Source organism: Euwallacea fornicatus, chromosome 19 (assembly GCF_040115645.1).
Source record: "Euwallacea fornicatus isolate EFF26 chromosome 19, ASM4011564v1, whole genome shotgun sequence".
Lineage (NCBI taxonomy): Eukaryota > Metazoa > Arthropoda > Insecta > Coleoptera > Curculionidae > Euwallacea > Euwallacea fornicatus.
In genome coordinates, this window is record NC_089559.1 from 1666065 (window position 1) to 1692838 (window position 26774).

At 35.5% G+C, this 26774-nt stretch overlaps 3 protein-coding genes across 6 annotated transcripts; 1 reads left to right on the forward strand and 2 right to left on the reverse strand.

Annotated features, from left to right (window-relative positions):
- Positions 1-887: 887 nt before the first annotated feature.
- LOC136345298 (zinc finger protein pita-like) lies at positions 888-6479 on the reverse strand. Of its 2 annotated transcripts, none has more exons than XM_066293448.1 (13): positions 6124-6479; positions 5361-5471; positions 4649-4891; positions 4454-4537; positions 4117-4250; positions 3626-3884; positions 3428-3568; positions 3007-3182; positions 2620-2803; positions 2396-2515; positions 1571-1840; positions 1290-1503; positions 888-1236 (listed from the first exon to the last, which is right to left on the reverse strand). In XM_066293448.1, exons 1-13 carry the CDS (start codon positions 6268-6270, stop codon positions 1019-1021), a joined length of 2301 nt encoding a protein of 766 aa, XP_066149545.1. In that variant the 5' UTR covers positions 6271-6479; the 3' UTR covers positions 888-1018. The 2 variants fall into 2 exon arrangements, with proteins under 2 accessions (XP_066149545.1, XP_066149544.1); XM_066293447.1 differs by having other exon boundaries at positions 2324-2515.
- A 482-nt stretch (positions 6480-6961) lies between these two features.
- On the reverse strand, positions 6962-9925 carry LOC136345356 (beta-1,3-glucan-binding protein-like). Its single transcript, XM_066293579.1, has 9 exons — positions 9318-9925; positions 9127-9257; positions 8965-9073; positions 8680-8906; positions 8195-8337; positions 7781-7944; positions 7509-7730; positions 7309-7454; positions 6962-7252 (listed from the first exon to the last, which is right to left on the reverse strand). The coding sequence occupies exons 1-9, from the start codon at positions 9445-9447 to the stop codon at positions 7058-7060; spliced, it is 1467 nt and encodes a 488-aa protein (XP_066149676.1). The 5' UTR covers positions 9448-9925; the 3' UTR covers positions 6962-7057.
- Positions 9926-21187: 11262 nt separating this feature from the next.
- Positions 21188-24731, forward strand: LOC136345353 (protein Malvolio-like). 3 transcript variants are annotated; one of them, XM_066293563.1, is made up of 8 exons: positions 21188-21340; positions 22336-22524; positions 22584-22773; positions 22823-23227; positions 23280-23488; positions 23547-23736; positions 24102-24354; positions 24408-24731. In XM_066293563.1, exons 1-8 carry the CDS (start codon positions 21338-21340, stop codon positions 24673-24675), a joined length of 1707 nt encoding a protein of 568 aa, XP_066149660.1. In that variant the 5' UTR covers positions 21188-21337; the 3' UTR covers positions 24676-24731. The 3 variants fall into 3 exon arrangements, with proteins under 3 accessions (XP_066149660.1, XP_066149659.1, XP_066149661.1); XM_066293562.1 differs by lacking the exon at positions 21188-21340 and adding an exon at positions 21463-21733; XM_066293564.1 differs by lacking the exon at positions 21188-21340 and having other exon boundaries at positions 22421-22524; positions 22588-22773.
- Positions 24732-26774: the final 2043 nt, after the last annotated feature.

Here is a 26774-nt window from a genome sequence, read left to right on the forward strand (position 1 = left end):
AACTTGCTAAAAGTGGAATGAAATGTTTTAACCAGTTTTAATATGGTACACATTATGAACAACTTTTCTCTGATTTAGATTAAATACAATATGAATGTATATAGTTAATAGTGTCAAATTTCCATTTATCATGTTTCATTGTTTTAATTTTAGTAGAACGGAAACTAGTATAGGGTCATAATTTTAACACCTAAAATCTATATTGCACGTTAAAAAACACAGTATATGTGCAATCTTACTGATGTACATAACTCATTCCATAGAGCAACAAATTCCCTCTAATTGCTCCTAATTAACCATACCGGCCGTCATAAAGCAGGTAATACAAACTAGGACATTACATTGATCCGAAATTTAAGGAAGGAAAGGAATTCCTGACAAAACCCAATCTAATTCAAATAAAATCCGCGCCAGATGATTTCAGATATGAATCTTTTGCGAAAACAACCGATGCCAAACAAAAATCGAGTCATCCTGATGGATCGTAAAATTAACTACATTCATCCTAATAGAAACTAATAATTCAAAACAAAGTATACTCTTCTACATAGACTACTTGTTCAACTCTGATTAATATTGATAAAATCGATCTAAATTAAAAAAAAAAAATCATAATAAGTATTTTTTGACGTAAATTTTACTGAGTAGTAATTTTTTTTTAACGTCAAATGGAAACCTCTTCACTAGCAAATTCGTCTTCTCTGCCGATCCCAATTCTAAAAAGCTATTTTACAACTGGCAGCAATTTTTTTTATTTTTAAAAATATAAATTATTGGAAATCTTCAGGTTCAGTAAGTGTTGTCTGCACCTCCTCTCAGTGCAGGCCAACTCTTGATTTGGTCAAATGGATCAAATAGCTGTGAAAGTAAGGCAACTTTGATTTTTTTGCTTTTGAAATTCTTTATTCATTAAAAAACAATACATCTTCCCCAAATCCTAAAATTTCTTTGCTTCTGAATTCTGTAAGTCCTCATACCAATTAATTCAATCAAGCGTCTCTTTAATTTACGTTACAGATTACAATTGAGTATCAAAAGGGTCCTCTAACACGTCTTCTGAAGCGACGTTGGTTGCATGCGAAAATTTCCGATCGTACTGCTTAACTTGAGGCTTTTGTCGTTTCCGGCATATTAAGTTCTCAATATCCTTCTGTTGGACTGGTTTGAACCTTGCGTTTAGCATGGGCTGTCCTGGACTGTTCATAAAAACTTTGCCATTTTTAACCTCCAATATACCTAAATATTAATTCTTAAAAGCTTTAAAAGGATGCTTCCATTATAAAACATACCCATCTTCGCCATTTCCTTCATTTCGTCCTTACTAATGATGAATTTTTGAACTTTAACTACTCGATCTCCGGGCTTCGTCATAGCTACCTTCTTTTCCGCAGAAACTTGTGTCGATGTAGAATCTGAAGACTCCGTTACTTCTTCCAAAGCGGCAATTTGTTGCCCTGAGACTTCTGGTAATTTCCGTTTAATCGGCCCTTTTCGTTCATACATCTGAAAATTAATAAATACACTATATATTGATCTTTTTGTATCGTTTTTATTAGGTAAAATATGGTACCTTCGTGCCTTCTGATCTATAAACAGGCTTTATCTCACTCTCAGTGGCAGAAGCTGATGTATCAATATCTGCAGTTTCAGTTGATTCATCTTCCTTGGACTTAAAAAAATAGCACAAGCCGGTATTATCTTCGTCTTTACGTTTAATAAAGTTTGGGGTAGAGGGAGACTCTGGGGCCTCTGCGGAGCAATCCAAAGAACGGTCTGATTTCTCCTTGCCCGGACGCACCAATACAGGATTATCGAAGTCACGGATGCTGTACGAAGTCATCTGAAAGAGAAAATAATAAAATTATTTGATATGTGACAAAAAATTTAAAATTATTTTAGCAATCTATATTTCACAAGCAGAGAAGTAGCAACTTTGGATGGATTGGCGATTTGACCATCAGATCTGCCACCTTTGCGCTGCGGATTTCAATGATCATTATAACAGCTTGTTCTAAAACGACAACAAATTTGCCAGCGTCTTTGCGTTTGTGCATTAAAATGTTTTCATTTTTTCATCTAATTATACAATTACTATTCCAACCATAGTATTTGCAAATGTGCCGCCAGACTTATAGGGACATCTGTTACATATTTAGAACAAGCCGTCATGTTGACAATAGGTAACCCACGGCAAATAGCCAAAGTACTTTTCCATTCAATATTGCTGTTTCACTGATCATTAAATTTCATATAGGTTGCTATGCTAATAAACAAATTGACACAAATAAGCCGAACATCGTAAAAAAAATTACATCTGGCAGACCTTTAGGATCTTGTCGATGTCGAAAGTGTCAAAAGATTTGTCAGAGGCAGAAAACATTTCAGTTAAGCTCACATGAGAGATCTCCCCCTCCTCCTCCGCATCGTCCTGATTAGATTCAAAAGCCATTCTTACCGACCCCTCGTCGTCTTCAAAAGCAGTTGCATAATCGTCTTTTTGAGTTTCGGAAATGACCTAACAACAAATTAAACGTATTTAATAAAAATGAAATTTTGGCTCTACCTGCAATTTTCTCAAAAAGGGAAAAGTTGAAGAAAGAAATTTTAAAGTATATCTACCTCTTGTTCAATCTGATCCTCGTATTCCATCTCCGCATGCTTAACTTCGTGCTCTACTAGTTGCTTCTCAGTGTCGAAACTGTAGTCGCATTTTTCACACGGAAAAGGCAAGCCTTGCAAGTGCGTTGTGATGTGATCGCGGACCATTGCAGAGTCCTCAAAAGAGGTGTTGCAAATGACGCAGCTAGAAATCAATTTATTTATTTATGTTGAACATGATTTATTCTGTACTAACAATAGGTAAATTAGAAAATACCAAACACTTCATTTGTAATGTTCCAGAAACCGAAAATAAGAAAAACTTAGGGATCCTTCAACATGAAACGCACAAAAAAATTCAGTTTTTTTTACTATTAATGTTAGGAGCTCCCCCAAAGATGCACTTACCGTAAATTCACCATACTGTGAATGACACTGTGGTTTATTAAGCTATCTTTTCTCCTAAATGACATACTGCACAAATCGCATTTGTGTTGTCCGACGGTCTCTGCCGATTCCTGTTTATAATGACTGCGCATGTGTCTGGTAAGGTGATGGCTGAGCAAAAAAGTACGCCCGCATACCTAAATCAAATAAGTGGCTGCTAAACAACATAGTTAATTCTTTTTAATTTTAATCCGCAAATGGGAAATGTTACTATTAAAGAAGGATTTTTAAACATTTTGAAAGTCAGAAAGATGATTTTTAAGTTTAAGAACATATTGAAATTTCAGTGGCATATTCAACACGGTTTTTTAGGTTGGCTAAGTTACAAAAGCTGTCGTAAGTTCAAAAAAGTCGCATCTGAATGAGGACAAGTTGAACTTACTTTGCATGGATAAGGCCTCAATCCCGCGTGAGTAGTCACGTGTCTAGTAAGACGAATAGGAGTGTTGAAACTAGCACTGCAGTAGTTACACTTATGAGCCTTCTCTCCTTCGTGTTCAGAGGTCATGTGTCTTTCCAAGCCCTGAATAGAAATTAAAAATTTATTTGTACCATTTAATTATTATTTTTTTAATTTTACCTGTTTAAAAACGAAATTCTTCGTACACAAAGTACAAGGAAACGGTCGAGACTTCAAATGTCTTTTTATGTGGTCTTGAAGATCAGCTTTCGTGACGAAACTTTTGTCGCATTGCCAGCACAAGAACCTCGCAGCATCGGTATGTATCGTTTCATGACGCCTCAAAACAGATTCTCTGGAAAATTTTTTCTCGCACACAGGGCACTCATACGGCTTCTCGTTTGAGTGGACTTTCAGGTGATTTGCTAGGTCGTATTTGCTGTAAAACCATTTATTTTCCTTTATTTTGAGTATTTTTGTATTGGCTAAAGTTTCACATACAATGACCATATCCATCCATGATAAGTAATAGTAAATTATCATTAATTTAAGCACCCAGGGAGTGCTTTATTTCACAAATATTTCCCGTTGAAATGAGCTTATGCTCGGCCTTTATTTTATTATTTCAGGGCTACTTATCACAGCGTTTTCTTTCATTGGAAATCTCTTACCTGAAAAATTTACTGTTACACTCTGAACAGGTGAAGTTCTTCTCTCTTTGATGACTGGTTATGTGTAAATCCAACAGTTGTTGCAGTGGGAATGTTTTGTCGCAAAACTCACAAGAGAAAATGTCTGTTTCAACCTACCATATAAATAAGATAATAAGTATCTAACACAGTTTTACATAGGGAAATTTTTTTAATCTCCCTCTTATTATTGTGGAAATTAAGTATAAAATACTTTTTTGTACAATCAAGTGAAAAGCATATTCTATGCTCCCAAAATATCATTCATATTTCAAATCTTATTCCATCTTCAATTATTATGTCAAATCAGAACTCTTACCTGTTCAACTTCTGTCTGATCTTCATCTTTTGATTCCTCAGCAATAATGTGACTATCTTCTTGTTCAGAATCTTGAGAAATATCCTAAACATGAATCAAGTGATAAAATAAATTTTTATATTTAATTAATCTAACATTAAACATATATTTATATAATAATTTTTTTTAATTTGAAAGTAATTAAACTGGACACACCTGAAAATGATCAGGGTCATCTGTCTCTGAAATGCACAGAGTGATAACCTCAGTTCCATCATTTAACTTTGATCTTTTAACATCTATGGAGTGATCATCTAGATTATCATTGTCATCTTCTTTTATTTTTTCAATAGCTGGCAGTTTATCCTTGTTTCTATCATCTTCTGTGTGGCGCATGTTTATTTTGCGAGTCATTGGTTGAATTTCAGGTTTTATCAATTCTCCTGACTGGAGGTAATTCTAAAAACCAAAAAGAATTTCTTATAAGTCCAATTAATGATTATATTTACTATTATGGAAAATTAGGTACCATATTTATTATTTTATATAGCTGCTGGATTACATATAAGGTTTCTGTCAATATCAAAGTACTATAATTTTACAAGTGGCCATATTAAGTGTATTTTTATACTATATCTGTTATAAAAAAATGGTACATAATTTTTCAACCAAATGCTTTTTTGTGATTCCTTAAAAAAATGAAAACACTTTTAACTCATGTGTCAACAAATTGATTTGTTTTAAACTTGTTTTCTGTTTATTCTAGTAGTAAAGTTGAAGCATTAAAAGCTAAAAATGTTAAGTTTGCAATGATAACCAAACCAATGTGATGTCTGATAGCACCAAAATGCACCTATTGATTATCATTTTTGGAATCAGTTTATATCAATATAAGGTATGTTCTTCATTGAGAGATGGTAGTACTTACTTTGAAGGCATCATCCACTTTTCGGCAGTTGCTCTTAAAAACATATGACTTAATTGTCTGTAGTTTGCAGTCGTTACAAATTAGCTGAGGAAATCCATCGCTGGGAAAGACCTAAAATTAATGTTTGACCATTCATTATCAAGTTTACAATGATGTGAATCATCAACAGTAAATGAACTGATATTACATTAACAATTATACACCACCTATGGTACACTGCTATATTCTGTTTCTTTAAGTTGTCAAATCAACCAATTAGCAATGAAACATAAAGTACATATTTAGTTTTAAAAAAAAATATGGGATATGAAAAAAAAAGTTGCACCTCTGAAGGTTTGTGTCACAGGAAAATTGTAGCTACTAAAGAAATATTTTTAAAATGCAAGTTTGGTTGCTGATGAAGTAGAGTATATGTATGCATGTAACAATTGTGTTTAAAAATAAATAACTTGTATGGAAGCAGTATTGCAAGGTGGCTCATTCCCTTAGAAAGTAATGACAAAGGAAATTGAGGTCATTTAAGACATACAAAATGTTACAAATTAAACAATGATGTCTAGTAACAGTGAAAAATAAATAATGGAAAATTGAATTTTCCACAATTTGATTGGTGTACTTTCCTGATCTTATTTGAAGATATATTTGACTTGCTTCTTAATAAGTGTTTACAAGCATCTCTTACTACTATTCATAATTATCATTGCCTCATAATCTAGAATTAGTCTAGCTAAAGCCACAGCATGACAGCTCACCTCTCACCTACCTCTATAGATACACAGCTCATGATTTGCACGGGTAAAGGGACAGTTTTCTCATCCTTTTGATAAATACTTGTAAGTTCACTTTCATTACTATTAAAGCAGAATCTGCATATTTTCATTTTTTGCAGAACTCCTCTTCTCTTCTCCATGATTCTTTTTTGGGCGACGCAGGGAAAAAGAGTATAAATCCGAAAGCGTACAAGGACTTGAAGCTATCCTTCGGAAATGGAAAAAAAAAGGGAGGAATATTAATGTGGTTTCGTGAATTAATAAAACTTGAATTATTTAACAGTTAAATATTAGAACAAAAAGCACAAACAACCATAAACTGTTTGGGGCCGTCAGCTCTCACTAGTGTCAGGAAGGACTGTCATAGTTCAGTTAGTAAGGTTGTGCATCCTTAGTTCATTTAGGGTGTTTAGAGTAAGTTGAATATGTTCTCCTTTATATCGATATCGATTCAAAGTCGAGACGCATTGCTTCTCCTTTTAACACTGAAGTTCGAAATTACAAGAAATTTAAGTTCAAATTTAGGAATCCAGGAATATTATGGTTTTTCATAAATTGGATGTAGAAAGTTTCGAAGTTGCATGAAAGTTCAAGTGAGAAACTTCCTGATCTTGAAAGTTAGTAATTTTTATTTTTTTAACGCATTTGGCAAGGAGTTTCCTGGTTAAAATTTTTCGACTAAGGAAATTTATGTTTTTTCCGAGCACTGGAAGTTGAAATTCCTAAAATTTCCTATGAATATTTTATTCCGGATCAATTGAATAGGACCCAGAATTTCGATAATAACTTGCACGGTAACATCATTTTCTCTGGTTAATAATTGAGGCACGCTTTATGAGTTTTTTCATTTAAATTTTTATTCTCTGTCTAATTTGAAAGTTTATATAAAAAATCACAATTAATATCAATAGGTAATCTCAGGTTCATCTACTCGTCCAAGGCCCAAACTTTCACGTATTCAACCTCCATCTGGGCCTCTTTTCCCCATGTAGCCTCCCACGAGTTTCTCGCTTTGTAAAAGTTCTTCTGGCTTAACACTTGACTGTTGATCCAAGGTTTGGTGTTATCTGATCTATCTTCGAAGTTGTGGCCGCCAGCTCCAACACCGACCACTATGTTCATCTATAATTCAACGAGTTTTGAATTACCACAGAAAATGGAATCGCACCATTAAGTACTTCTTTGTCAAACGGAGCCATTTTACTCCCCTGCTTCCATCGTTCGCTGTTTTTTAAATTCAAATTACTAGCCAGACTCCAGAATCCTCTATTAGGGGGGAAAATTGACCCGAAAACTACGTTGTCTACTTTCAGACTAATACTATCTGAAAACCGGTCTGTTAGAAACTCAAATACCTGGAGTTGCAAAATTGTTTAACCAGGTTTCCATAAAACAGAAAAGTTATGGTATTCATTAGTCCAAGACTGGTACTGGTCGATAGACTTCATAGCGTATTTTCTAGCAGCCAGACTGTTACCCAATATCAGCCCTCCTTGCAGTTTTTTGTTGGTGTCTTCATTTCCACCCAAAAACGCTACTCTAATTTGGCCAGACTCGTAACCAGAACCGTATTCTTCGTTTTCGGAATTAAGGAATAATTCTTAAGAGAAAAGAATATTATTTTGATTCCCTATTTGATTAGGAACACACCTGGATACAACCAATCTCCTTTTGGTAATTTCGCTCTTATGTCAATTCTCCCATATTTGAAGGAAAATTTCCCTTTGGTGGTTAATTGTGACGACATCACAGGGGGGATGATTTGCCGTCCGACCAAATTTTGGCAGCACTCTATTGATTTGATTCCAGTACATCTGAAATTTCCACAAATATTAGAAAAACTCTGGAAAAAGATACCGATCGTCCGAGAACGAAAGCGAGACTTCGGTGATTCCAGTGCGAAAAGCGAACCCCGCCCGTTCGGGTCCTACTAGGGAATTAAACCATTGGAACAAGAGGGCCAGTGGTTTAATTTGATTCATGTTTTATGAATTAATTATAATTGAATGCGTGTAGCGCCAGCAAATTTTGTTCATTTATAATAATTATTATTTATTTACTTACCTTTCTCCTAAATCTAATGTTCCCGGTCTGGCAACAAATCCTTCTCCATAAATCGAATCGGTTAGAATAGGTTTAATGATCAGTCGACCATTATGGATTGATAAAGTCTGGGGATTGTCTTCATATATAACGAATTCGAAGTCCTACGAAAAAGTGTTGTGCTTAAATGGAGCGCACTGTATATTCCTGTGTATATAACTAAATCATGTTGTCAAAAATCTATTAGAAGTCGTTAGACGTGCTTGCTTAGGGCGATAAATGTTGGCAAAAGATGTTCCCTCTGTTTTTCCGCAATTTTTGGAATTAAAATTTGAATTTTTGTGAGACGATCTATTCGAATTATTTTTTTTTAACTTATACGTATGTTAGCCAGTCTCATTTAAGCGCCACTGTGCAAGCATGTACCATCTTGGAATACATAATTGAAAAAGAGATGTGATTACCCTGTCCGGAATTCGCAAAACTCTTTTATAACCACTACTTACAGGTTCCGAAGCGAATCGCGTTTGAACGGTCCACAACTTGTCCCTATTTTCCAGGAAATTTTCAAAATGACTGTGAAATATGAGCTTTCCTTTGCAACTGTTTTTGCCCCTCACTGTGGTAACTGAAGGTTTGCACTCAGCCGATGGAGGCGTTGTTACCACAACAGGAATCGAAGGCGGAGTAGTGCTGGTTGTGGTTGGTTTCCTGCCAGGTTTGGGAAGAAGCTCTGAGAATAAATGATGGCTGCAAAGTAAGTTTTTGTGTATTGAAACGGTCATAAATACCTTTAACTTCGAAGACTTGATCATCTTTTGGATAACCTAGTTTCCTCTCTCCATCGAAGTAATCTGCATAGGTCCAATAATACAAAATATCTCCAACTGCCAACTTGGCCTAAAAATCCTAACTTCACAGCAATTTTTTTCTATTAGCGAAGAACTATATACCATTGAGTCATAAAAAGTCCATCTTCCATCTTTTGGTTTGGTAATATCTCTGGAAAACATACCTGCCTCTCTACCAATCATCTCTTCGTTGATTTTGCCATGGAAAGCGAACAGTGTTATCCCTTTTTGGTCTGAATGGTTCAAATGATCCATTCTGCATGGTTTATATTATACAAACAGATCGGTATTACCTGGTATGGATACTTTGAGCCCACTTGGAAAAAAAGCCTCAACTGTGGCATCTGGAACTTCGAAGTCCTGCCCTTTAGCTCCATACTGAGCACAAGTAAGCCACAAACACGCACATAACAACTTGTACATCTTTCTATGTCCACTGTGAAGTAGTTACTGAACTGAAATAACCTGTTTGGATTCTTCATATTAAGGCAAATACCGATTATCAATACATTCTCAGAAAATATTTATCATTTCTTGAATGTTGAGGTTGTTAAAACTAGTCGATGATACCGAAAATAAACTATTCCGAGAGATTCTACTGGCTAAATCCTTCGACAAGAGTAAACAGTAATTACAGACGATGTTTGTCGATTTAGGAATTACTGTTGCGAACGATTAAACGTGCTAATTGTTGTGTAAGTTTTGTTCGCATCGGCTAAATCTTTGGGTTTAATAGTATACTAGAATCTTACGCGAAAATTGTGCAACTGTTAAACCAGAGATATTTGCTTCAAATTCTTTAATGATATTTAATTGTTAATAAACTCAAGGTCGTATCACTTTGCCATTAAAACAAATAAATCGAACTGCGCCACTGATTTTCATGCACTTTAAAATCTGGCAGCTTTTTACAAACTAGGAGAAATTGCAAGCAAAAAACCATAGTGGCGCGACAGAGAGATAGCAAGAAAAATAATATTTTTAAACTAAACTTTTAGTTACTTACCAAAAAACGAATTCTAATTGTTTTTTTTTTAATTTTTTTGCAAGATACGCCACTACCTTCAATACAGCTTAGAATATCAACATTTTCGTTTCCTGATAAAAACAAATAGCATACGTTGAGCAGCGAGCAATATTATACCGTGTGGATATTTAAAAGGGAAGAGATACATTAAATTTTCTATGAGTTTTTCGAAAATAAAATCGCACTTAATTGTGAAGCTACGCTACTGCACGCTTTGCAAAGAGAAGCTCAAATTATGACTCAAAAACTTAAAAAACTTTAAAATTATCATTATGAAATAGGTAAGGTGGGCCACGCAACTTATTTCGCAGCCATCAGAAGCTTTGTTTCCTTTAAAAACGAAAAATGGTAAAAGACTGAGAATGGAGCAGGGTCGTGTCCTGTGGGGGCACACGAGGGCGATTTAATTGCAAATTTAAATTCTTGGTTTACAGTTCAGTTATTGATAAAACAATATACAGTTTTGTCGTCAGGTAACGCCACTGATTTTGTTATGGTTAAAAACTGTAAATATCCCTTTCAAATGCAATGAAAAAATGTATTAGGTCTTGTACATGGTTCAGGCCGTGTCACGTGAGGACTTATAAGAAGTTCATTCAGATTCCAATTTTTTGTTTATTGCTTATTCACTTGAGAAATAAACGTTTTTTTGTCAAGCTATTATTGATTACCTTCAATTAAAAATCATAATGTGTCGAAGGTAATCATAAGTCCACTTGATAGTCTGCAAAATTCGCTACTGATTCACATAATAAACAGTGGCGCACCATGCCCGGCGACAGAAGCGTCACAGTGGGTGTCCAAATTTATTCGGTCACATAAAATTAGCGCTATCCTTTTTCACACTCTAACGGATACAGATGAATGAATTTTGATGTATGTATGTTTCCTCAATACTCTATAAAATTCACGATTGAGTAGTTTAATGAACTGCGGCGTACCAGGCCTGGGAAAAGAATTGTCACAACTGATGTTTAAAATTTATTAACCATATTCAAACATTCCGAATTATTTTCTCTTAAATAAACAGATATAAATGAAGTAAATTTAGTCCAATTCAATAACTCATTGTTTTGATTAATCTGCACAACTAATCATTGAATGTTAAAATAAACAGTAGCGTGCTATATCCGAAAGCTCGAGCTTTACAACGTGCGTTCGAGCTTATTTTGTCACATTTGCGCTATTTTTCTCATAATTGAATGAATGCAAACGAGTGAGCTTAAGTACAGTTAAAACTCGAAACGTCGTGAGTAGTCTATGGAATTTGTTGTTGAATTACGTTACAAAGGGCGTATCACGCCCTCGAAAGCCTACGAACTGAGAACCGACATAACGTAATAAAGCCCAACACCCGAACGTTGCTAAAACCTTTAAAACCATAAATATTCCTCAACCCACTGTCTAGTTACTTAGGCAGAAAAATTACCATATCCACTTAGTCATAGCCCAAATCTCCAGGGCTTTAAAGGTAATATTTTCTAAATTACTAAACAGGGCACGAGGACATAATGGCTTTCCTGTTGAAAACCCAGATCCTCCAGATTCGCGTTTTATTGAAACCGAATTTAATGACTTAAGTTTTAACGCATTTAAGTCCTATTTCTGGATGATTTTCCTTGGGGAAGATAAATTGGAATTCTTAAAAGTGGATATATTTCGTTCCTACGTAGTCTAACCCTTCTCAGAAATATCATAAAGGCAAATTTTCCTTTAACAGGGAATTGGAAAAGTGTTAGAAGCTGGCATATTGCTTGGGGCTGCAATATCTAGAAAACTAGAGCGGTGTTAAAGACATCGGTTTTCGGTTGATAGTCTTTCGATAAATCTACACGGGTGATATTTTGACAAGCCAATAGCAGATAAAGCGGAAGGAAAGTAAAAATCGTTAACTACACAAACCCGAGGGGCGATAATCTGAAGCTTACAGGGGTTTACACGGAGCTTTATTCAAAACTTTACTCAATAAACTCAATAAAGGTTTGAGGATCTCCTTTACAAATTGAAAATCCAAATTAGGCACAGCAGCTGCTAGCAGTCATTGCTCTGGATGAGCATAATATTGTGAAGGAGAAATTTTGAGTATTCTTTTGTCCTGAAAAATCTTAATTCTCTGATGGTTCCTTTATGTCGAATAATTTTCGCTTCGTTTCTCTATCTGAGGGAATAGTGAGAAGAAGTTTTTGGTGATCTTGGACAGAGTGCAGCTACTCAAAAGAATTAAATCAAAAGCCGATATTTCTATCTCGCTAATCCATGAATGTAGAATATTCATTGTCTGCCTGAATGTCTACTCAAAGGTTGAAGCAGGTTTCAAGACTTCTACCTTTGAAACTAAATGCTTGCAACGGCTCCTTTTCAGAGGAGGTGATCTACATCTAACCTAAATACTCTGGAAATATGAGCTCAGCTGGCAGTTCTGAATGGAACTTACTATGTCTAGGACGAATAAGGTATCAATAGCACTGAATATGTCCATTCGAAGGGATGTGAATAAAAAATAATATTTTGCATAGAAGAGCTATAAAAGGGTTCTTTTTAGTGGAGTTAATCCTCTATATGTATCAACCTTTAAAACATAGATCACATGAGCTCAACTTACAATGTTGGTTGGAAGTTGTGAGCAGGAATGACGGTAACTGATACTCAAAATGGTTACAAAATGGAATTCTAAGAAAGATTTTTTTGGTTACAGTATTTGCCTGTATCTACCTTTAAAATTCTGAAAATGTGAGTCAAATTTGCGGCTTTGGTTGGAAGTCATGGTTAGGTGCTTCAGAGCATCAGTGAGACTTAAAATTTCTACCGAAAATTTCAACAAATATCATAATTTTTATTATTTCATAAACAAAGTTATTAAAGGTTTCTTTTTTCTGGATATAATCAAAGGAAGGTGAAAATCTCTGGATACTTTACACCAATGCAAGTAAATGCTTTCAATTTACTTAGTAAATCAACCCTACAATTTGCGTAACAATAACTCAGGTAGAATACACAAACTTAAAGGCAGAGAGGAATCAGGATTTGTACGTCGTCGTATCATCAACATTTAATTAATGCTTTATAGCTCATTTCACCCTAGAGGTGCTGACAGGAGCAGAGCAAACAAAGCTCTATTTCGTCGGAATTTATTTATTAAATAAGTTACGAACTGCTAGTTATATGGAATAGTTTTAGTGGGTCAATATAGGAATAACTTTGCGACCTAGTTTTCAGGCATTTTAACTTGTTGGCCTGGATTCTGTCATTTGCCTAGGTCAAGGAGTTGTTGAACTTTCGCTTACTAAATTAGACTCCCATATTGAGTAAAAACTGCTCCTCTCCAAAGCCAGGTAATACGTCAATTTTGTGGAAGCTCCAATTAAAAAAGATATTCCAAAAAAAGCTAAGTAAGCTCCGCGTTTGCAGATATAGGAAGCTCGAGGCATATTTTTCCTAATTAGAAAAAAATATATTGGCTGAAGATGTTGGGATAACGCAGGGGCGTAATGAGAAATAAGTGAGAATGTGTGAGTGGCAAATTAGAGGAGATATGTTTAAAATTTTATAACAGGCAAAACAATCGAATCTACGTCTATGTGGTTTTCTGACTACATATGCGTAAATTTGGGATCATCCAATTTACTTCTTTAAGTAGGAAAATGGCCATTCTTATTTCTTATCGGGAAGGGGACAAGGGCAAATAGAGATGTGATTTCAGTGTATGAATAGTAACCTACACAGTATGTTAATCTGAAAACGAATCGCCCTCGATATATCGGGCCTTATAAAAAAAAATGTAAATATCCAAAAACATGTCGATTTTATCTTCAAGGGGGACATTCTTTAAGTTGGTTTTCCATTAGGTTGCCTACACCCTCTAGCGGGGATGGGGAGAACCACTAAAATCTTAATGGGGAAGGGAGGTTGAGTTACACCCCATTTGAAAGGTTTTTCAATTACTTTTGCAAATATATCTTTTGTTTTTCATTGATCCTTCTTTACAATCCTTCCAAATCTGAAGGTTGGGTTTTATAAACAACAATTGATTATTTTGGTTTTTGTTACATTTATTTTTATTAAAGTCAATTTTGTGAAACAATGACAAACTTTATAAATGATAATCGAAACATTCTACGAAAATTTTGTTTTAATAGTGAGTGTGCCTATTTCCTCAATGGACATGTTAGCAACAGAATTGCCAATATTGGAGCAATGAATATCCGCAGCTGTTTAAAGAAGATATTATACAGTATATATTTGGGTTCCTGTTCTTGGGAATGCCGTTGTTGGTTCTTCATTCATAGAGGAAAACTTAACTTGTGAGTTTTGGTTAAATTTGCTAGAAGATATACTAGATCCATCAATAACAACGAATTTTTAATATGAAGTTAATATGGTAATAGCGTTTTACAAGAAGATCTTCATTTTCAACAAGATGGAGTCCCACCGCACTATTTTCTTCCAGTTAAACAGTATTTATACGTTTCCTGGCAAATGGATTAGTCGAAGATGACCAATCGACTGGCCACCGCGACCGCCCGATTTGACACCTCCGATAGATATGGAGTGATTGAGGAGAAGAGTTACAGCTGCGTGAAAGGAAATTCAAGTGAAATTTTTGGTGAGTGTTATAATGGAGTTTCAACACAGACTTTATAATTGGTTGGAAAGTAATGGACCGCATTTTGAACACTTACTGAATGAATTAAAGAAATTTCTACAACACAGTTGATCCCTAACGTTGTTTACGGTTTGGACATGATTTTCCAAAACTCCCTCAAATAAAAAAATTAGGTACATTTGGAAAAGTAATTGAGAGGCCCTTAGAATGAATTAGTGTCTAATTCAACCCTCCTTCTCATTTAAGACTTTAGTGGCCGTTTCCACCCCCGCCGAAGGATGCACGCAATTTAATAAAAAACCGATTTAAGGAATTTCTTCTTTGAAAATAAACTCGATGTGTTTTTGCACATTTACATGTTTTTGATAAGGACTGAAATATGGAGGGTGGTGCGGTTTCAAATTGACACGCTGTATGAAATATATTTAGAATTACGTGCCACGTAAAATATCAACCTACGGCTGTGATTTTGTGCAGAAATTGAATCCAAGTTATCTTTTTTAAAGCGAGTCCCAAGTTGATGATATTCGCAGTGGCGTAGCGAAAACTGGAGACGTGTGGGAAGCAGATTGGATTCGAGATTGGCGCGCAATGTATAAATCGTTTCCGGCAGCGGCGTATGCCGGCAATGTGATTTAAGAAAATATCAATTTCGTTAAAATTTTTAAAAATTGTTTTTGTTGAATTTTTTTTTATCTCGATTAAAACAAAATATAGCGAACTTTGTGCTCTTTCGATCCTTTATGTGTGGATAGATTAACACCACGAGAAATGTAAACCGTTTTGAGCCAGTATAGCTATTTATCTCATATAAGAAATTTTCCAATAATATCTTCATCTAAGAAACTTAAGTTGGAACGGTTAATACCTTATTCTGAACATTTGTTTGAAAGCGAAAAGGGCGCATTAGGTACTTTATGTAATTTTGAATTTGTTTGCGCCAAAAAAATATTATGTTGAACAGCATGTGTATGGTGTCAATTGAATAAAAAAAGTTTATTTCCGGAATATCAACGCCTAAAGGTACAATCTGTCTTTTCATTACTTTTGATATTATGCATTTTTAATTTTGTACTTCCAGAATCTCCTGCTACCACAACAGAATTTTGAACGGATTTCTGTAGAGCGCTCGTTGCAGCCGACGTTCCACTTTGTAAGTTGAACAATCCTGCATTCAAATCTCTTCTAGAAAAGTATTGCAAGAGGTCAATTCCAGATAAATCAACACTTCGTAAAAGCTATGTCCACAAATCTTTGATGGAATTGTGGACATAATACGACAAGCTATGAAAGGAAAAAAATTATGGCGCAGCATTGGTGAAGCCACTGATATAAATGGGAGATACGTAGGAAATGTCGTAGTGGGTCCTTTTAATCCCTTTAATTTCGAAGAATCTTATTTAATCAGTTGTAAATTTCCGACCAAAGCAAATAATGAACTACGCTTGATATCAAAAATGATTCGGAGTTTATTAATAGCAATTTTGGATATATACTAGACGTAATTGAAAAATTGCAATCTTCCGATTTGCCCTTTGTTAAGTTCTTTAATTTGCTTCGAGCAACTATAGAAAAGTTGAAAGCAGTTCCTGCAGCCGTAAGTGAAAAACTAAGGACATATTTCGAAAAAGCTCTGAAGACAACACGCGGCTATTTGCAAATTAAAGATATTGTTAAAATAATGTCAAGTAAAGAAGACGATATGTATGAACATTTCAATTGGGCCCCAGTTACGATTTATGACGTAGAAGGAAGTTTTTCGTGGCTACGCCATGTATTAAACTACAAACGAAGAAACTTGATTGAAAACGATAAGTAATTTTGCCAAATTATTCGCCATTTTATTTAATTTTCATAAATTAAAATAACGTACGCTCAACTAATATGTTTATACATTAGACACTATGTTATACTGGTTGTTCCAAATATGACTCGCCAATTCATGTAATTGGAAACTCTTATGAACCTAAGTTTATATGATTTTTTTGCTGACAATTCCTCTTTGTTTCACATATTTTATTTTATCGAATTACACCTGGAAGTCCCATAATTACAAAAATCACTGAAATAAATGTTTATTTCAATAAACTAAGCGCACGTAGGTACGCCTATGGTCAAACCTACTGATAACGAGAGACCTTGCCTGAATTGAGGCAAAAATCCGGCCCCAGATGAGGAGTAACAATAATCATATAACATACAGTGTTGGAAAAAAGTATGGAATATTATATCTCTCGTAAATAATTAAAGTCAAATGCGTGCATAATTTAAACAAAATACGACAAACGTTTATTTTATGATTACGTAATCAATTAACAACAACTACTTTTCTGAATGGATAACTATTTATTTTTTTTTTAATACAGAAACGAATTTTCCTGGAAAAAAGTATGGAACATTATTTCATCTTCATAAAAAAGCAATAAATACTTTTGGTAATTCAATATTTTGTGGCAAAACCTTTGACCTCTATATCGGCTTGTTAACTCCAAGGCGGAGAATCGACAAGCGTTTGTGAAGCGTCCACGGGAATTTGCTGCCACTCTTCTTGGATGGTTTGAAGAAGTTCTGCTTTGTTTTTAATTGCTTTTAATCTAATTTGTCGATCCAATATTTTCCACGATTGATCAATAGGATTGAGATCGGGAGACTGGGATGGTCACTCAAGTGCAGTCATATTTTTCGTTAAAAACCAGTCCTTTAAAATGTTTGATGTGCACTTCGGATCGTTATCCTGTCGAAAGGTCCAACGAAGCGGCATATTCTTGTTCAGTAAATGGTAACATATTATTCTCTAAAATTTGCCGGTATTGATAACGATCCATCGTATCTTTTCCGAGAACCAACGGTCCAGCCTCGCTTCGAGAAAAATACCCCCGGACCACTACCACCATCGTGTTCCGCAGTAGGAATTTGGTGTTTAATATTAAATCTTTGTCCCACTGGGTGTCTCACAATGAACTCCACCATCAAAACTAAACAAGTTAAACTTACTCTCGTTGCTCCGAAGGACGGTATTCCATTTTTCTGTAGTTCATGGAAAAAAGGGAGAGTCAATTTAAATCATTTCCCTTTTTTTTAGTATAAACTCGGTGCTTCTTTCTTAAAACTTGTATATATTTTTCTTACTTATTAACAGAGGCGCACACGTATAACTCGATTGTGGCGACGCTAAAGAAAGAGAGCGATCGAACCGTTTTTCCAGCCTTAAGTATAAAAAAACTGGGCACTAACCATGGGCGTACCCTGACTGGAGTGCAATTAAAACTGATTAGCATAGCACGAAGGCAGTTATCCTGCAGGATTTCATTCTTTATAAAAGGTTTCGGCTCCAAACGTAAACACTGCTCTTTTACAATCATGAGAAATACCGCTGGGAAAATTCCTGCCGACAAGACATCTCATGCTTAATCTTCAGAGCAGCGTTGTGATTCCATCCTCCACGATAACGCCAGCCAGAGGCGTAACGCAGGGAATACATCACCCTGGCCTACCTCACGACAAATTAAAAATAATAATAATAATAATAAGAGTAAAGAAATTATTAAATCCAAAACAGTCTATGATAAGTGAAACTTTGCCAATTTCGGATGGACCATCCCATTCTTCTTCGAGAACAGCGATTCCTCAACAACGGGTCCACAGTAAAGTTCTGCAGCCATTAGACGATTTCCTACAATTATACTTGTAAGTTCAAGATTAAATTGCGTGGTGATTTCATTTCTCATTTGTCCCGATGTCTTTCGGGGATCTCTGAGAGAGGTTCGTCTAGTGGCTTTGCCAGTTTTCAGAGCGGTTTTTCTGGAACGTCTGGACTTACTACGGTTTTGACCGCCACCCCGATCGCGAAATTTATTTTAAATCTTAGATACGGGGCTCTGGGTAATATTTAAATTTTTCCCCACATCACATTGGGTATGACCACTTTGATAAAGCCCAACTGCTTTTCGTCTAAACTGAATTGAAAAATAAACGTGCTTCGTCATATTTGACTTCCAATACACTTGAATGATAGCAGCCTGTTGGGACCTGAATCGCATCGAAGGCAAATCAATCACAGACAAGAACATGTTCCATACTTCCGAATTTTTCCAGCACTGTACGTTCAGTACTTGACTCCTGGTAAGATACTCAACCTACGCCTATGCGGTTTCATATAGAGGAAAGTTTAGGTATATCCGTTAACCAGAAAATTTCCCCTTTGTGTTTATTGTAAGGCAGTGCCGGGAACGCACTCCAACGGATTTTCACAGGCACGGAGTAAGTGTTAAGCAAATGAAATTTTCAAATTAAGCTAATTCCCGTTTGGGCCCGTTACGTTGCAAGGGCGTAATGGGAGGCAGGGAAATGCTTAACATGAGGGCATGGACAGTAAGGCTGAAGGACAGATTTTTTTCAAATGTACACGAGTTCGAAAGAAACGACGACCGTCAATATTTCTTCGTATTCAGGAACTCCAAAGTGTCCTCTGTAATTTGAAAAATTGCCACTCGGCTGAATAAACTCTGAAGAAAATAATTTCAATAATAAGTCCCTATAATTGACAACCCCTAGAAAGGCCAATATCTATTTATATAAGCGACAGGAATCTATTCCGGAATAAAATCTTTTTCATCGTCCCTCGTCTATCAAAAACAAGTGTTTCCATTCAAATAAAGTAGCCAGATTTGGGCCCTCTGAGTGTCGTATTAATTAAATTGCAAAGGGACATTGAATTATGTTAAAGGCTGGATTTGAATCTGCACGAAACGGTCTCTAAATTTAACTAGTCCTTTAATATCTTTTGTCCATCTACTCTTGCATGTAAAACTGCACATACATGTACACGTACAAGTACAAGTAAAATTCTAAAAATGTGGGACTTTGTTAGCGGCGAACTACAATTAATTAGTCCTATAAGCAGTGGCGTTGCTTACGCGAAATCGGTTCAGAATTTTTTAGTGACGGGGTGAAAAGTATCGTTACTTCTTATTTGAGTTATCTCAAGGGGATCACAAAGTTTTCTAGAAATTTACAGTGCCACGTAAATCCTGGCTTAAACCACAACCCATAAAACTGTTGTTACTACACTTCTGTTATGCGTAAAAATTTAGCGGGGCATCACTAAAATAGCAATAAATCGTTTGAAGTTAACTTGAAATCTGCGTCTGAAACGTCTTTGTTTATTACGTCGGTTCCTCTGGATTTCCACGTTGCGGAAGGGGTTCTCTAAACCATTTCCTTCATAAAACAAATCAGCGGCGTAACTTGTTTAAAAGGTCGTTTGCCCACAGGTTCTTTAGTTAAAAAAAAAACTAAAATCGCTACTCTATACAGGGTGAGTCGGGAGGATCGTGCCAAACTTCAGGAGCGTGTTGTACCTGAAAAATAAATGTAAAAAAACTCAAATGTTGTTGTCCGATTTTCGTTTGTTTACAAGTTATAGCGTAAATAAAATTAAAACATAAAATTTAAAAAAATTATAAATTTCATAAGAAATTCCATAAATTAACGTTTGGATATCATAGTGATTGTTCAAAAATATCGCCATTAACTTCTAAACATTTTCCGTTTCGTCTATGAAGAGCATTCGTTGCGCTCCTGATTGTTTCATGTCTTTCTTTAATGGCAGCTGCAGCATTTCTAATGCGTTTAACTAGTGCATCTTGAGTGTCCACTTTTACTCTGTACACTTCAGTTTTAAACCAACCCCACAAACAATAGTCTAGTGGTGTGAGGTCTGGAGACTTTGGAGGCCAACTAATAGGGCCACCACGACCAATCCAACGTTTCTTATGAAACTTATAATTTTTTTTAATTTTATTTACGCTATAACTTGTAAACAAACGAAAATCGGATAACAACATTTGAGTTTTTTTACATTTATTTTTCATGTACAACACGCTCCTGAAGTTTGGCACGATCCTCCCGACTCGCCCTGTATACTTCCTTTCGGTCCCCACTAGGCCACTTAGGGCCAGAATTGCACCTCTTTGCAATTCTTTGATATACTCCGTTAAAACTGTTCGTATCGCAAAAGAAGTTTTGTCATCGCTGAAGTTTTAATACCAGGCCCTGGGACGCCACTGTTTGTTTAGGCAGTCAACTGCGAACGTTGGAAGAAGTTGAAAACACCTAGGGCTATGACTGGGCCAAAACTAATTGAGAAATACTTTGTAGTTTACCGCCAGGAATCGGACATTTTTTTAGTTTCCATTTTTCAAGGTTTTGCCGGTGCAGTCTCCAAATCCGAATTTGGCACGTATTGATTATTTTTACACGTTTGTAACTGTAAATTTCCTATTTTATTTGGGACTTTAAAGACTAAAATTGCAATAATGTCAAGAACGCATTCGGCTTAAATTATATTAAAGTATCTACAAAAGAAAATCGATATTCGCCCTTAAAGAAATTTTAGCCGATATTTATTTAATTTCCTGAAAACTGTACTTTTCCCAAAAATTCCGTCCAGCTTGCACACAAGGATTCTTCAATCTTTATATCATAGCTGATTAGATTCACGAATGCCGAGGATTTTATCAGCACTTCAAAGTCCAATTCAGCAGAGCCAGTTGAATGAAGGAAATAGCAATGTTTGCTTCAATGAATCATAAAAAACAATATTGTGTTATTAGTGATTTTTGTGAATAAAAGCAGGTTTGGGAAATACATTTCACACTTCTAAAAGTGAGTCAGGAGTCGTTATGGTGAGGCACATTAAATGTAAATAAAACCATGAAAATTAACGAAATGTCAAAAAAAATTATTGATATGCGAATTTTTTATCGCTTTCTACGGGTACTCAGACACACAATATTTCTCTCTACAGGATTCATTCTGATACAGGGAATCCCCGCGAATTGACCTCCGTTCTGCGTTTCTGTACCACTACTCACAATCACAGGGAATTACCTCTTGTGGATGACTCATGACCCTATACTTTATGAAACGTTTCTTATCTCAGACTGTGTTTAACACTGAATCGTCAAACCACAGGTTTCTTGAATAGTGGACTTTTATTATGTGAGATCAATAGTTAGCACTTTTTTAGTTCGCTCGTGAAGTGTGAAGTGTGGCTGTGAAGTGATATATTTACCATGGTAAACCAGTTTCAATTCAGTTCAAAAATTGGGAAAGATTAGATCGAATACATGCTCAAGTTATAATTTTTATACATTTATTTATTGCAAAATTTCCCTTATTTTTTTAATAAATTCCTTCACTACTTTTTTTTAATTTTCGAGGCTTTGAATTATTGGACGTATACTGTTTTTCTATTTAAATCCATATCTAATTGATACGCCACTGCTTTCCCCATTTCAACATGTCTTTGGTACTTCACTTACGCTGAGATTACCTATATTTTAGAGATTATCAAGGAATCTCGGATACTCGAATTTTTGCATAAATCAGTGTAGTGCTCTCTTTTCAGTTGTAGCAATGTTTTTTTAAATTAACTTCTTCAGAAAAGATTTATGGTATTTTCCTTTAAAATTCTGTGCTCGATAAGCCACTGCCCTTTCTGGCCTATTTCCAAAACCGTAAAAAAATTGGAAGCTTTTGATTCATAAAAATCAGTGACGTAGTTTATTTTCAAACATAATTATAATTGCTCGTAGCTTAACTCTTATTGAAAAGCATCAAATTTCTTAAAATCCTAAACACCTCTCTTTCTCTTCCACTATGAAGCACCTATTTTTAGGATGAAAAGGAGGAACCAGATCAGGAAGAAAATTTGAGAGGGGAAGAATTTGGAGGACTTCAACAAGTCGACAGCACTGATGAATCTAGCTCAGACAATGAAAATCCTGAGGATAACTACAATCTATTTCCTCCAAGACTAAGAATTAGTTCTGATCAAGAGATAATACATATTCCAGAGGTTGAAGGTGTAAGTATAACTTACTGTAATTAGATTGACGCACGAAAGAAAATTATGGAAACATCCAGACAGGTTTCAGCTTTAGAAAGCTATGGGCCTATTGCGGACCTGGCTTCTTGATGTCCATAGCTTTCCTCGATCCAGGAAATATCGAAAGTGATCTTCAATGCGGCAACATTGTCGCATACAGGCTTCTCTGGATTCTTCTTGGATCAACTGTGTTGGGTCTCCTGATGCAGAGACTCTCGGCTAGATTAGGTACAACGTCGATTTGTGTAGAATATTCTGGGTAAACTTGGTCTTCCAGGTGTGGTGACTGGGTTGCATATGGCAGAGCTTTGTTATTACCAATACCAAAAAATACCGAGGATTCTCCTATGGTTGATGATGGAGATTGCCATAATCGGTAGCGACATGCAGGAGGTCATCGGTACTGCCATTGCCCTTTATATGCTCTCAAACCGGAAGTTTCCTATTTGGGGAGGAGTCTTGGTCACTATACTGGACACATTCACGTTTCTCTTCATCGATAACTACGGGCTGAGGAAGCTGGAAGCATTCTTCATATTTCTCATCAGCATCATGACCGTTACCTTCGGTTTTGAATATGGAACTTCTAAGCCTGATAGTTTAGAAGTGCTGAAGGGGTTGTTCGTACCTTGGTGCGAAGGGTGCGATAATCGTGCTATTTTGCAAGCTATAGGGATAATTGGTAACTCGTATACGAGAAAAATGGGATTACATGAATATGAGCTATGCTGTAGGTGCAATTATAATGCCTCACAACTTTTATCTCCACTCGGCGTTGGTGAAATCCAGAGAAGTCGATAGGAGTCGAAGTGAAAAAGTCAGAGAAGCCAATCTCTACTACTTTATCGAATGTTGCTTTGCCATTTTTGTCAGCCTCATCATCAATATTTTCGTTTTATCTGTCTTTGCGCATGGTCTCTATGGAAAAACCAACAAAGAAGTCGTAAGAAAAGTCACTAATACGCGTTTTGAAAGCTTTCTCTAGAAGATTTTTTTTCCAGCATGACTCTTGTCCAAATTCCACGGCTATAGATACCTCAGTATTTCCGTCAAGTGGTATACATGCTACTGAGTTAGTAGATGCCGATTTGTACAATGGAGGGATTTTTTTGGGCTGTGCCTACGGTCTGGCTGCTATGTACATTTGGGCTATAGGTCTACTGGCTGCAGGACAGAGTTCAACCATGACAGGTTACTATAACATTGGAATAGTCTCTTGAAAGCATCGTTCAATTCTTTGGTTGAGATGTTCAGTGAGTCATAGAAACGTTTGAAAACGACGTTTTTAAGATCTTAAAAATGTTTACTCGCCATAATAAATTTCGGATTATCCGAATTTAGACACTTAATACGCCTTAAAAATGTTTGCGAAGAGCTTTCAGATATTATTAAGACAATTGGGCGAGGAACGTAATGCGTGTTCAATTTGATATTTTTACGATGCCCCTTTTAAGACGTTTCGTTAAGCTTTTCAGTAATTATCGGCAGATTTGTTACAGTAAAACGTACACCAAAGGTTTTTTGTCACTTTGTTAATGCGTCGATACACATATCAGGAACCTACGCTGGCCAGTTCATAATGGAAGGATTTCTTAACTTGCGCTGGCCGAAATGGAAAAGAGTCCTGGTCACCAGAAGCCTCGCCATCATCCCCACGTTCTGTGTAGCATTTTTCACTACGATAGACATGCTCACAAACTTAAACGACATCCTCAACGCCCTCATGAGCATCCAGCTGCCCTTCGCTACCATTCCTCTAATTGCTTTTACCAGTAGTTCCAAGATCATGGGGGAATTTGTTAATGGAATGTAAGTTCGTTCAGTTTGTTCGCAGAGAAAGTTTTGATTGTTGGAAATTTTAGAGGCAACAAGATAATGTCTATAACAGTCAGCTTGTCTATCATAGCCATCAATACCTACTTTGTCGTTCAGACTATCCTGGACTATAACCTTCACTGGGTTCTACTGGCCTTTATAGGCGTTGTGAGCGTATTTTACTTTGGATTTTGCTCGTATTTAATATTACATATGATGATCTACATGGGAAATACTTATTTGCTTAAATTTAGTTTCGTGAGAGGCTATGTTATAGGACATATGGAACGTTATTATATATTTGGAGAGAACTGAATGCATGTCATTAGCATATGTATATTCTTTTATAATATATTTTGTAATATTTAAAATGTCGTCACATCAATTGTTCCTGATATCTCTCTGCCATGAAAATTTCATTCTTGAATATATTTATGTTTCCCCGAGGAGTTTTGGAGTTGAAGTGCCGCTGATCGCTGACGTTGAACTGATTCTGTGAGCTTAAAGACTCTTTCAGGTTTTCCGAAAATTATGAAAACTTTATTCCAACACAGTTTTGTAAAAAGCCAACGAAAATGCACGGATGAGACCTGAAATTCAGAAAAATGAAAATTTTTGCAATTTAAATTCGATGGACGTTTATAGATCTAAAGCACTATTAACTAAAACACCTAAAAGTTCTATTGGAAATATGAAAAATGTCCCATGTGCAAATAGGAAACATACTAGAATAATTTGACGATTCACAAAATCGAGGAAGATTGGAAAGTTTAAATTCCAGCATGACTGGAGATCTTCAAGGAGACTTATGAAGACTCTGAAAATCCCTTAGGAGCTCACAAAAATATGCATGAATTTTAAAATGCTTTAGGATCTCAAATTCCTCTTAGCGAAAAATCTTTAATATTTCAAATTCAAACAACGTCTAGAGATCGCTGAAAACCTTTATGGAGATCTCCAAAAAGCTTCTTTAGGAAATCTCAAGAACGTATAATAAGCTCCAAGATTACCCAAGTGTAGTGGAAGATTTGATCGGTGGCTTCCATTATGTGTTGACTACTTAGCGACTTCAGAAATAACAAAGAGTTATTACTAAGTTTCCTTCAATTTTCCTTAAAATACTTTATCTCTTTTGAAGTGTTGATGTTTACGTATGAAGAGACGATTAAACGGAACATGCGACTTTATGTGGGTGTGCAATCCTCCTCATAATCAATTGAGGCAATTACGAAATTTTACACTAGATGTTTCCATGTTTATCCATCTATTTTCTTTTCATCTTACCTACACGAGGCCTGCAGGAAGTTTATAATAAAATATTAAAACGATCAAATCAGTTTAAATATTCGAGAGAGTTTATGCAATAAAACTTCGAATCGCAGGTACAACTTTGCAACTCTTTAAAGCAATTTAGTAGCGAAATGTTGTATCATGACGGCACTTTAATTAACAAAATATTCTTCAAAGACTTCAACTTTGAGGAGTTTTATCGCATCAACCAGTTTGAGACGTTCGCAATAAACACTAAGTGCAAATTTTAATAAAGGGAACTTTGATAATGGTAAGAAAGGCAGAAACAGACCTTAAGGCCCTCATGGAAGGTGATTTCATAACTCAGAAGTTTATTTTAATTGCGTGACTGGTGGAAAAAAATTTCAAAAAAAATACGAGAAGGAGCTCAGTTTGGATAGACATATCTGTCAAACAGTCGGTTATATTTTGCTCGTTTTGGATTTTCTACATACTTTTTCACATGCACTCAAATTTGATCCTCAATTATTCTGTTCTCCTTAAACCTATTTATCTCATTTTAATTGATTGCCCTTTATTAATCTCTCCCTCAAATTAAGGGAAGCTTTCAGCAAAATTAAACTTAATGATCGGTAAATTGATGCTCTAATAATAATGTTTTGGAGAGTTTCCTGAACTGATGGCTGCATTCAACTGCAACTGACGGTAACTAAGGTTGGTCGGAACCGTTATGGCTGCCATTAATAGAGGTAGGAAAATGTATTGCTCACGGAAACGGCAATGAAATGAGATGATGTTTTGGCGATCTAATTGCTGAAATCGGCCAATAAATTTGTGTAAAATCGTTTTTTTTGGATGCAAAATGAGATAAAACGCCAAAAGTCTGCTGTAAGTTACTTCCGTGAACAATTTCCATTATTCCGTTCGATTCCATTTGTAGATTGCGTGACATGGAAACGAGAACACCCCGTAAAAGTGGTTTTATTTAAATAATTTTTGGTACGCGTGTTTTTATACAGGAACACAAAAAACGATTTTATTTTCAGTCATATTAATAATTCATTTATAAATTATCAGGAATTTTAGTTTTTTTTTAACTATAAAAATTGCAATAAAATATCAACAATATGACTGAAAAATATTATTTATTGGTGTGTAGTGTG

Excerpts from the sequence above, each read along its gene's own strand:
- LOC136345298 (XM_066293447.1), bottom strand. The coding sequence starts at position 6,270 with ATGGAGAAGAGAAGAGGAGTTCTGCAAAAAATGAAAATATGCAGATTC. Across the intron at positions 4,892-5,360 it reads AAGTGGATGATGCCTTCAAA|AATTACCTCCAGTCAGGAGA; the intron begins GTAAGTACTACC and ends TTTGGTTTTTAG. Across the intron at positions 2,516-2,619 it reads AGGATCAGATTGAACAAGAG|GTCATTTCCGAAACTCAAAA; the intron begins GTAGATATACTT and ends ATTTGTTGTTAG.
- LOC136345356 (XM_066293579.1), bottom strand. The coding sequence starts at position 9,447 with ATGTACAAGTTGTTATGTGCGTGTTTGTGGCTTACTTGTGCTCAGTAT. Across the intron at positions 8,907-8,964 it reads TCAAGTCTTCGAAGTTAAAG|AGCTTCTTCCCAAACCTGGC; the intron begins GTATTTATGACC and ends ATTTATTCTCAG. Across the intron at positions 7,455-7,508 it reads TTCTGTTTTATGGAAACCTG|ATAGTATTAGTCTGAAAGTA; the intron begins GTTAAACAATTT and ends ACCGGTTTTCAG.
- LOC136345353 (XM_066293563.1), top strand. Across the intron at positions 23,489-23,546 it reads GAAAAACCAACAAAGAAGTC|CATGACTCTTGTCCAAATTC; the intron begins GTAAGAAAAGTC and ends TTTTTTTTCCAG. Across the intron at positions 23,737-24,101 it reads ACAGAGTTCAACCATGACAG|GAACCTACGCTGGCCAGTTC; the intron begins GTTACTATAACA and ends TACACATATCAG.